This window comes from Miniopterus natalensis, chromosome 12 (assembly GCF_054644295.1).
Source record: "Miniopterus natalensis isolate mMinNat1 chromosome 12, mMinNat1.hap1, whole genome shotgun sequence".
In the NCBI taxonomy this organism is placed as follows: Eukaryota; Metazoa; Chordata; class Mammalia; order Chiroptera; family Miniopteridae; genus Miniopterus; species Miniopterus natalensis.
This window is the reverse complement of record NC_142092.1, coordinates 57,712,026-57,724,318: the sequence shown is the minus strand read 5'-3', so window position 1 is coordinate 57,724,318 and position 12,293 is coordinate 57,712,026. Positions and strand designations below refer to the sequence as shown.

At 38.3% G+C, this 12,293-nt stretch overlaps 1 protein-coding gene across 6 annotated transcripts in view; it reads right to left on the bottom strand.

The window, feature by feature from the left end:
• The window catches only part of MUSK (muscle associated receptor tyrosine kinase), a 74,575-nt gene that overhangs the window by 15,029 nt on the left and 47,253 nt on the right, over positions 1 to 12,293 (bottom strand). For 4 of the 6 annotated variants that reach the window (XM_087822821.1, XM_016213724.2, XM_087822822.1 and 1 more), the window contains 2 exons: positions 4,444 to 4,450; positions 617 to 880 (listed from right to left, as the gene is read on the bottom strand). In XM_087822821.1, coding sequence (XP_087678947.1) covers positions 617 to 880; positions 4,444 to 4,450 — 271 coding nt within the window. The remainder of the gene's footprint in view (positions 1 to 616; positions 881 to 4,443; positions 4,451 to 12,293) is intronic. The other 2 variants (XM_087822824.1, XM_087822825.1) reach the window with 1 other exon arrangement.

Below are 12,293 nucleotides of genomic sequence, written 5' to 3'. Positions count from 1 at the left end.
CTCCCTGGCAGGTTATAGGAGGGCACATGGAGCCCTACCCAGCCCTAGCCCTGCAGAAGCTGAGGCCTGTCCCATTGCTGTGTGTGTTTCCCTGCTTCTCTCCCCGCCCCCCAATATAAGACAAGAGTGTCGGTACTTCAACTAGAATAGTGGGTGGAATGTATTATAAAATATATACATGTAATATAAAATAATATTCTAAAATGCTCATCATGACCTCATATTTGTTGGCAAATAGTGCTGAAACACTTGAAATGTAGTTATATTTTTCCTTCTTCTCTCTCTTGGCTTCCTAATGAGATCTGTGTTAGTTTAGGATTTTTTAAAATTTCATAGAAAGCAGAGATATTTATGAATGTGATAATGTGAACAATAACAAGGGCAATAGGATATTATACCATTTATGACATTTTTTCGAAGCTCAGAGTCCTTGTATTATAAGGTATCATCAGTGATTTACATGGTAGGAATTTTGTCCAATTAATTGCCTTCTATTTTGGACAAAAGCCTATTTTTTTTTCCTTTGCTAAAACACATGACAACTGCCTCTTTTGAAAACTCTTCCTGTTTGCAGACAGTCAAATACATTTTCCCATTTATTTAATTTTAATTTTACCTGCAAATGGGTATGGGAGTAGATACCGCCCCAGGGTTGCATTCTTGGAAGATGTGGTTACACAGCAAAGCCTCAGCAGCCGGCCGGCAGAGCGGGCTCACTGCCTTCAGGTCACTCCAGGCGGTGTGGACAAGCAGTTCCTGGACCTCCTCAGGGTCAGCGTAGGAGTTGTTGAAGAAAACAAGAGCATCGTTTGCCAGCACAGCATTGCACACCTCCCCTCTGTACTGGGCACAGTAGCCTTTGCTATCTTTCTGTGGTTTACTGAAAGGAGCAAGAAACAATGTTCCCAGTCACATGCTATTTCTTAGCATTCGGTCTGCTTTTTTTAACATCTGCATCACAGAAATAGGAGAAAACTGCACTAGTAAATTGGTTGAAATGCTCCACCTGAATATTGTCTTCATTTCCACCTGCAGTTATATCACCTCTAGCTTCTTCAGAAGGCTATTGTGAGGATCAAATGTGATAATGGATGTGGAAAACTTTAGAAACTATGGGTATCCTTATTATTTACATTATAAATATAATTTGAATGCTCTTAGTTAAATAGCCTGAGATGCTTCTTACAAAAAATAAAAATCAAAAGAAAAATCTGAATCAGTTTTGAATAGAAATAAGATTTTGGTTGCAGTTTTGGTTTTTCTTTCTATAAAGTTAACTAGCCTGTGCAAGCCCTTTGCATACTGGGAAAAGCCATAAAATACAAAGTATATGGTTCTTATTACTTTTCTATGTCTCTGTAGTATTTCTGGGAGCATTAAAGTCTGTTTCTAGAATTAGCTCTAGGAGGTAAGAAATAATATACGGGAGCAAATATATACATGTTTTATACATATAATACAGGGTGGGGCAAAAGATTTACAGTTGTGAGTATACAAAACAGTTTATTCTTGTATTAGTATTAATTATAGTATTATTTTCCATACAAACAACTATAAACCTAGTTTTGCCCCATGCTGTATATATACATATAAGTGGACAGAGACATACTGTCCAGTTATAGTTTCAGAGTTGAAACAAATTCCTTTTTTCTCTCTTCTTATGCAGACTTATAAACCTCAAATTTTATGCAGTTATCAAATTTTAGAGGCAAAACATGAAGGCAAATTGGGATATTTTGTCCCTCAACCTCCCAGCCCTATCACTTAAACAAAATTCAAAAGGAGCTCACAGCAAAAATTGGGGGACAAGATAAATGCAAAGAACTGCCTTGATGTCTCCTGTTGTCTTTTGCGAATGAGGAGACCCCTCGCTGTGCAACTGAAGCTGCGTTTCTCTGCAGGCAGGAGACTGCCGATGGAGCAACACCAGAAGCAGCTGGTCCTGTTGTTCATTCGAACAGTGGGGCAGAGGTCACAGGGATCTGTACACAGAATGCTAGTTATTTTGGAATGATCTGCCGGACTATCTCCAAAAATGCAAGTTAATATTGCACATGGAGCCAGTCCCTCTCTTGCCTCCTGACAAACTAAATCTGGCTGATCTTCCTTTCTGTAAAGTTTCTCTTTTTAGAGGCAACAATGGATATTTAATCCCAAGTCTCCCTTTTAACTTCTTTTATAACAGACAACTCTCCTTGGTCAAATGGAATATTTAAAGAATTCTCATTACACCCTTCACTCATTTCTCTCTGCATTAACATGTATGAGTCATGTATTTAAAAGTGATCATGCAGTTCCTATGAGGGAGACCTCCACGCCCTTTGAATAATGCTCGTCCATGCAGACAGTCCACTGTGATTTGTTTGAGATACGGCAACCCAACTACTCCATTGGAAATTCTACCACCTTTTCCAGCTATCCCTAGGGGTGGCACACTTGTACCTCTCCTCTGATATGGACAAATCTCCTTTCCTGATAGACCAACTGTCTAGTCTCCCATTGTACTTGCCCAACAAGTTTTATGACCAGGTTCTATGCCACTTCCGATCTCCAAAGCAAACTTGGAATTTTTTATTCGTTCATGCCTAGTGTCTTTGTATATGATTCATTCTCTAAGGCAGTGTCAGTAAACACAACCCACAGGTCAAATTCAACCTGCTGCCCATTTTTATACTACCTGTGAGCTAAGAAGGATGTTACATTTTAAATGGTTGGAAAAAAAAAAAGTGAAAACTTTATGAAATTCCAATGTCCATGTCCATAAGTAAAGTTTTATTGGAGGAGAGCTGTGTTCAATTATTTATGAATTGTCTATGCTGTTTTTGCCCTGAAACAAAAGAGTGGAGCAGTGGCAACAGAGACCGTATGGCCCACAAAGCCAAATATATTTAATATCCAGCCCTTTACGGAAAAAATTTGCTAACCCCTGCTCTAAGACATAGATCAGATGTCATTTTTATGAAATGCCAAACCAGTGTCCTCAAGCAGAAGGACATGGCCTCCTCTGAAAAACACCTCTTGTGTTTCTTCTGACTAAAATTACTATACTACCTGTTTACTCTGTAAAACAGAGTGATATCAAGACAAAATTGTAAATATAAAAAATCTTGAAAATTTATTATATTAGCCAAGTATATATATATATTTTATATATTTGTACATATGTCAGTTATCAGTATATATACATAGGCACAACACATATAGTATTACATATATATGGTATAAGTACTATATGTAGTATACATGATATATAATATAACTTTTATAAATATGTTTTTATATCCTATGTTTTTACTTAGCATGATCTAAACATTCGCCTAGCCCTATGCCATCATGTTTTCAAAAGCATGGTCCTCAAGTCACATCAATTTATCTTATTGGTAGATATTGAAATTGCCCATACATTTCACCAAATTTAACTTCTACCATGTTTATGTTGTATGTCCCTCCCGTAGCTATTCAGCTTCACTGTAGAATCCGTAAGGATCGGAACTCTCTTAGAACTGTGATAAATGAATACATTAAAGCTATATGAATTGAGACAGGATAAGGAACTAACCAAATTTTCTCATGCAATGTATTCTTTCATTCCGCGGAATCAGAAGCAGTGGTTTCTGGTTTAGGTCCTGCTCAGCTACTGTGCTATCTGGGTTAGTGTAGAAGTTACCAATCTAAGTTCTTGCGTCTGTCTATCTGAGATCAGATTGAAACTTTGTAGTTTGCTATGTGGTCCTGGCAATTTTTGGTGCATCAGATTCTGCATATAAAAACATAGCGATAATAATAGTTCTTGCCCCATAAAGTTGCTGAAATGTTGATATGAGAAAAGTGGTGATCATAAATATACCACAAAACTTAGCTGTTATTATCATTATTACAATTGTTAATTAATTATTCTTAATCTCAGTTTCATCATTTGTAAAATTAGATAAAAATAGTTGTCACACTTCATGGAGTTTTTATGAAAGTCAGCTTTACTGCAAATGAAACTCTAAATTGCCAAGTGTTATATTACAAGGTGATACTTTCTTATCTATAGGATAAAGCAATAAGGGAGAGTTTGGGGGAGTCAGTGCTGAGTTCCATTTCCAAGCCTATAATTTACTAGCTCTGTAAGTCACTGCACTCTCCATTTCAAAGACACTCTCTTAGTTTCTTTTCGGTACAATAGGGATAATAATAGTACCTATGTCATAGGGATTTCCTGAGGATAACTTTCAATAATGCACATAAAGCCCTGAAAACAGTGCTTGATACACCATAAGTATTCAATAGATGTTACCTATCTCCTTTTTCATCATCATCTTGTAAGAGTATTAAAAGGATTCGAAATTAGAAAGTTTCTGAAAGATTACAGTGCTCAGCAAATAGACAATAGATGGCATGTCAGACACAAATTAAAACACAACAAAACAAAACATTGATATAACAACAGTATCTTACCTCCATTCTTTTCACCGGAAAGGAAATTCCCACAGGAAATCAAATTAAAGGGGAAAAGAAGCCAAAGTTAGTACATTTTCATTTTATGGTTTGTAAGAGATAGCTTTCATACCTCTAATTTCTTAAGTTTCTGAAAAGTTCTCTGCTTCTGCCAGGAAGCCTAATACTACAATGACAGGCAGATTTGGAGAAGGAGATTAAGAAAATATGGACCATCTCCAGGAACTGAATTCTTTTCAAGTTGAAGCAACCATGGACACCATTAGTCCAGACAGTGTCATAGCTCTGAACATTCCTCTGTTAGCCACCCAAGGACTTTGCATCCAGAAAGCAAGATGTGGAGGTTAAGTGGGAAGAGGTGAGAGAGGAGGGTTGGAGGAGAGATGAGAGAGCTGTTATTTCCACAGACCCACTAGCTTCATAGTCCTGTGACCTGTGCAGCCACACAGGGTCATGTACCCAGAAGAACCACATGCTTAGTTTAGTGCACTGCTGTCACCGTCTGAAAATATTTCATGTTTTAACAAAAGCCCCCACATTCCCATTTGTGAGGGTTGGTGACTGAGGTTTTTGTAACCTTGAATGTGTGAGTCTTTTGTCTTTTTGGGCTTTTTATTAAATGAGCCTGATGATGAAGCTCAGAAACCAACCTACATGAGGCACCACCGTGACCCAAACCTCATGCCGATCCTGCCACTGTATGGATAGAACAGGTGGAGGGAGACATCAGGAAATTCTTCCAGAGAAAATGGTATGTGATTTAGAGAGGTAAAGACAGATTCTAAGAGCAGCTGAGCAGGGAAACCTGTTGAAACACGAGGAGGCCAAGGTTATGTATATGAAACAGCCCTTAATTTAAGATGTAAGAGGAGGATTCAATATCATGGATATGTGCCAGTGCCAAAGAGAATCCAGGCATAGTACTTGGGAGGAGATAATAAGCTTAGATATGCTTCTATTTCAAGGAGAAGTGAGGAAAGAAAAATGTAATTAATTAAGGGTGCTTGGTTATCTGAAGAATATTAAGAAAATCTGAGGATGCCCTCATATACTGGGTTTCCCTATGTTTCGTATAGAAATTTCTCCAGTCACATTTTCTTTTGCCCGGGGGGTGGGGAACAGGGAAGGGATCCATGAGCCTTGCAATCATAAACAACTGCTTTTATCTCAAATAAGACATTTTAAAATTTTAAAAATTTCCAACAGTCATCAATATTTGTAGTATTTTTTAAATTATCTGGAAAAGTCAGCAAAAGTTTGGCTCTCTTCTAAAACATAGAGTGACTCTAATATAAGAAAGCTGCTTGATTATAAGAAGAATGCTCAGCTCTTAGGCCTAACTGCAGAACAGCTGGTAGCAATTCAGTGTGGCTACTGGCTGTTACTCATTTTTTCTTCCCCCTTTTATTAAAAACAAAACCAAAACACCTTTAGTCAATATGAAACCAGATAGCCAGGTGAGTACTGGAAATATTGGGGGGACCACTTTGTAAAATATATATGATTGTCTAACCACTATGCTATACACCTGAAACTAATACAAAATAATATTGAATGAAAAGTGTAATTGAAAAATAAATTTTTAAAATGTAACCATATAGAGCAGCCATGAGGTGCCAGAGACTGATGCCTGTTTGGTTGATAAGAATACTCTCTTCCTGTTGTGGCTGAGCAGCGTGTTCCTGCTACATCACCACATGTCTCATAATTGAGGAGATTAGGGACACATTGGGAGTGTGACTCTTAGACTCATCAACATGAGAGAGCATGAAACATGGTAGTAAAGCCCGGCCGGGCGTGGCTCAGCGGTTGAGCGTCGACCTAGGATCCAGGCGATCAGGGTTTGATTCCCGGTCAGGGCACATGCCCAGGTTGCGGGCTCAATCCCCAATGACTCTCTCATCATTGGTGTTTCTATCTCTCTCTCATCATTGGTGTTTCTATCTCTCTCTGAAATCAGTAAAGATATATTAAAAAAAAAAGAAACATGGTAGTACATTCAATCAGCTATATTGATTATGAAATATAATTCAAAGTTCTGTTTATTTCTGTAACAGTGTGAAACATCAACTCCTTTAAAATATAGAAAATGAAACTACAGTGGTCCCCTTTTATCCACAGTTTTGCTTTCTGCGGTTTGTTACCTGCAGTCAACTGCAGTCTGAAAATATTAAATGGAAAATTGCAGAATTCAACAATTCATGAGTTTTTAGTTGTTTGCCATTCTAAGTAGTGATGAAATCTCGCAACATTCTGCTCCATCGGGCCAGGATGTGAATCACCCATTTATTCAGTGTCTCCACACTGTAGACGTTCCCCCAACTGTTAGCGCTCTTGTTTATCGGATCAACTGTGGTGATGCTGCAGTGTTTGTGTTCAAGTCACCCTTATTTTACTTGATAATGGCCCCAAAGCCCCAGAATAGTGATGCTGGCAATTCGGGAATGCCAAGGAGAAGCTGTAAAGTGCTTCCTTTAAGTGAAAAGCTGAGGACTCTCACATCATCTCCAGAAGGGTGAGTGCAGTACAGTAGGATATTTTGAGAGAGAGTGACCATGTTCATATAACTTTTACTATAGTATATTACTATACTTGGCCTATTTTGCTAGTTATCATTGTTAATCTTGTACTGTGCCTAATTTATAAGTTAAACTTTATCATAGGTAAGAATGTACAGGAAAAAATGTAGTATACATAGGCTTCAGTACTATCTACGGTTTCAGGCACCCAGGGGGTCTTGGAACATATCCCCTGTGGATATAGAGGTAGTATGGAGGACTCCCATACTACCACATCATATTTCTTTCTCCCTACTGCCCAGTTTTGGTTTTGTTACAAATATTCATTTGAGCTTTAAATTTTATGACCAGAAGTTCCAGACCCTGAGGTCAGTCCAAAGAAGGGGCATTGCAGAAGTGGGAGTGTTGGTAGAATGGGAAATTGCTCATTTTAGAGAAGGGATGTGACCCAGGCTCATTCCTGTACCCTGAGGCTGGATAAGCACAGAGACAACTTTGGACATCACCCTCCCAGGAAGGGCCTATTCATGCCTTCGAGAATGGGAAATACAAATGTGTATTTTCTTCTCCTGAATCCCTGTCTTTGTTTTTCCCCAGCTTTACTGAGATATAATTGACATAATATTTTATAAGTTTAAGGTGTACAATGTATTGACTTGATACACTTACATATTGCAAAATGATTACCACGATAGCATTAGCTAATACCTCTGTCATATCACATAATTACTTCTTTTTTTTGGTGAGAACATTTAAGATCAACTCTCTTAGCTACTTTCAAGTATATTATACAGTATTATTAACTATAATCACCATGCTGTGTATTAGATTCCTGAACTTAATAATCTTATAACTGGAATTTTGTACCCTTTGATCAACAACTTCCTATTTTCCTCCACTCTGAAGCCCTTGATAACCACACTGTACTCGGGGTTTCTATGAGTTAGGCTTTTTTAGATTCCACATATAAATGAGAGCATATAATACTTACCTTTCTCTGTCTGACTTATTTCACTTAGCATAATGTCCTCAAGTTTCAACCATATATTGTCACAAATGGCAAGATTTCATTCTTTTTATGGCTGAATAATATTCCATTCTGTATATATACCACATCTTCTTTATCCATTTGTTCATTGATAGACACTTAAGTTATTTTCCTATCTTGGCTATTGTAAATAATGGACATGAGAGTGCAAATATCTCTTCAATATCCTGCTTTCATTTCCTTTAGGTATAAACCCAGAAGTGGAATTGTTGGATTAGATGGTGGTTTAATTTCTTGAGGAATCCCTATGCTATTTTCCATAGTGGTGAATCAATTTCCATTCCCACCAGCAGTGCTCAAGAAGTCCCTTTTTTCCATATCCTTGCCAACACTTGTTTACTCTTGTCTTTTTGATGATAGTCACTCTAATGGGTATGAGGTGATATTTCATTGTGGTTTTGATTTGCATTTCTTTGATGATTAGTGATGTGGAGCACCTTTTCATGTATCTGTTAGCCATTTGTATGTACTCTTTGGAAGAAAATGTCCATTCAGATCCTCTGCCCATTTTAACAATTGTATTTGTGTTTCACCTTTTTTAAGTTGTATGAGGGTTGTTGTTTTTAAAGCATATTTTGGATATTAACTCCTTACCAGATACATGATTTGCAAATATTTTATCCCATTCCATATGTTGTATTTTCATTTTGTTGATGGTTTATTTTGCTGTGCAAAAGTTTTTTAGTTTAAAATAGTCCCACTCATTTATTTCACTTTTGTTGCTTGTGCTTTTGATGTCATATTAAAAAAAAAATCATTGATGAAAACGATGTCAGCGAGGTTGCCACCTATGTTGTCTTTTTTGTCCTGATCTTAGAGGAAAAGCTTTCAGCCTTTCAGTGTTGAGTATGATGTTGCTTGTGGGTTTGTCATCTATGCCTCATATCGTATTGAGTTATGTTCCCTCTATACCCAATTTGTTGACCTTTTTTAATCATGAAAGGATATGGTATTTTGTTGGATGCATTTTCTATATTTATTGAGATGATCATATGATTTTTATCTTTCATTCTCTTAATGTGGCATATGACACTTACTGATTTGCATATGTTGAACCATTCTTGCATCCCAGAGATAAATCTCACTTGATCATGGTATATGCTCCTTTAATGCGCTATTGAATTCAGTTTACTAATATTTTGTTCAGAATTTTTGCATCTGTATTTATCAGGGATAGTGGTCTAAAGTTTTCTTTTCTTGTAGTGTCTTTTTCTGCCTTTGATATCAGGATAATGTTGGCCTAGTAAAATGAGTGTGGGAGTGTTGCCTCTTGGTCAGTTTTTTGGAAGAGTTTGAGAAGGATTGGTGTTAATTTTTCTTTAAATGTTTGGTAGAATACCTGTGTCTATTTTGATGGCCTCTGGCTCTTCCAGGATTCTGCTCATTAGAGGGATCATGGGCTGTCCCTGGTGTCTTGCTTGTCTCTGCCTCAGGACTGAGGATTCTGATGACAAAGAGAAGGCATCTTGCCAACTGTCCTATGATTTGAACCTTTTGGAGTTGTGACTGGAGGGGAAATGCAACTTCCTGGTTCATAGGGAGAAGTTCCAAAAGTTTTTCTGACTCCTTTTGATGACTAACAACAAATGTAAATGAGTCAGAAAGAAGCATATCACGTTTCTTAAACAATGCATAAGGATTTGGGCAAACACATGGAAGAGCTTTGGGAAAATGAAGGCTGATCTTTATTTTTTTTTCTTGTCCTTAAACAGTGGAAGTATCATTAGACTTAATCCTAAGCACTAGACCAGATTTTTCCATTTCCAGTTTTCCCGACCAGGATGAGTAAATAAACAGATGGAGTAAAAACTTCAAAGTGAGACACAAAGAATGTGACAACGGGGCTGTTGAATGCAGAACACTAGGGGAGGAAGGGATTGACTGAAATGAGAGAAAGAAGAATTTGGGCTAAGGACATTGCCAGAATGTCAAGGGGAGGCACCATACTGGACTCAAAGCTCTGGACCTCTGGCCAGCCCCATCAGAGTCTAAAGGAGAGAGGGACCGAAAGCAGAAATAGAGAAAGCAGATGTCATGCCCAAGCTCTGGAATATCTGGGCAGCGTAAGTCCAGGTTTCTTTGAAATGACTCTGAATTAGAGTAACTCAGTGGATTTCTTCTCACCAGAGCAGCCTCACTTCTCTACAACATTGTTCCAGGGAGCAGCCCAGAGTTGGAAAGTAGATTCCTCAATGATGGCAGAGGGACCTTCATGAGATATCTAGCAAGTTTAACTGAAAAGAACGAGTCAAAGCAATGAAGAAAAAAGGGCAGATGTCTCATGGTTGTTCAGAGGTCCTAGTCCATTGTCCCATTGAGACACCCTGATTGGATGTTCCTGGGGAAATTTTAGAAAAAGTAGGGAAGCTTCAAATCTCCTTATAGTCAGTGAGACCCAATAGGAAAACTGATCAGAGGCTGAACAAAGGGTCTTGTATCTTTTTTTTTTTTTTAATGTTTTTATTGATTTTTAGAGAGAGAGGAAGGGAGAGGGATAGAGATAGAAACATTGATGGGAGAGAAACATCATCAATCAGCTGCCTCCTGCATGCCCCCTACTGGGCATCAGGTCCACAACCTGGGCATGTGCCCTGACCGGGAATCGAACCAGTGACCTCTTGGTTCCTGGGTGGACACTCAACCTCTGAGCCACACCGGCCGGATGGTCTTATATTTTTTTATGAGTTAGCAACTTGAGGGCATTCCTCTTTACCCATCTTGGTGACTTTTTTTTTTCCATGTGCAGAAGGATTCAGATTTATTGGTTCAAGTACAGTACTTAACACTTGATCAACATGCATTTTCAGGCTTATTAACCAAAGTAAAGTCATTGCTGGTTCCATTGCCCCTACTGAGGACACTGCTTCCCCTCTCTGCTGCTATGTGCCAATCTATGTGTTGCTTTCACCATCTCTTTCCCCACATGTATTCTAGTGCTGTTTGCCCTGGGCTCTGTTGCTGATTGCCCCTGCCCTCACTTTGGTCTAGTCTCAACATTGACTGCTTTGCCCTGCACCCTGGGGCATTGCCTTTCTATGCTACTACAGGAGGAACCTTAAAGGGGCTGAGCCAGCCAGGAAGGACCTCTGGATTCTAACCGAGCCCAGAAATGAGATCATAAGTGTTCCAGCTGTAGACTTCACTAGAGACCAGGGTGGGTCCAGAGGATGCCACTGCATAAATTTAAGTCCCCTTCTCCTTCGCCATCTAAGGAAGGGATGGAAGGAGGAAAAGAGGAAGATCCTCACAGGGAATTAACCTTTGAATGACTTCATAATTACCTGACATGAGACTCTTTTAAGATTAACAATATTATTTCTTCTTTTCTGCCCAGAGGAGATGTAAATTGAACTAGATCAGATCAGTTTGTTTTTTCTCTTCTCTCTCTCTCTCTCTCTCTCTCTCTCTCCACACACACACACAAACACAGATACATATATATATAGTTTAAACATTGGGTTTTGATCAAATATAAAATAAAACATAAGATAATGAGACTAGAATAATACGAAGTAATTAAAAGGCATCAAAATTTTTAATTTTTTTTATCTCCTGAACCTTCTCATGTTCTTATGTTTTGCTTTGTTTTTATCTATTATATTTTGCCCTAGACACATTCCTCAAAATCTGATACATCTTAACTTATTCTGCTACCACATTGCCACATTCAAACACTTTTAAATCTTATTATTTCTATCCTGATAGCTCCCATGCATCTCTTCTCTTCTCTCTGTACCAATTGCTACCGCTGTTGTTTAGACCTTTTTGACATTTCTAGACTCCTCAAATAGCCTCTCAAATTCTTGCCATGCCTCCCAAACTTCTGACACCCAACATTTATTAATTTGATAAAGGCTGTATCTGACCATAATGCTTGTCACCTCTAAAATAATTAACCCTTTGTGGTCGTTTGTCTACTCTCAGCCACCAAAGCTTTTTTACCATTCTGGTCGTATGTCTGCTCTCAGCCACCACAGCAAGGAACTGTACAAATCTTAACTCTGTTCGTTCATGCATCAGTTCATAATTTCTCTGAAAGCTCTTAATTCCGACCAGTACGACACCCATGTCCAAATTTAATACGACCGCAAAGGGTTAATTGACTTCCATTGACTGAAGAATACACTCAGCCTACTTAGGCTCTTCATAACCTGGCTAGAGCCCACATTTCAAACTTTTTATTCCACTCTCCCCATCACCCCCAGTTCCCAGCATGCTCTAGACTTACTGTTTTCTGAATACACTTTCACTTTTTCATCTCATGTCTCGGCTCCATTCCTTTA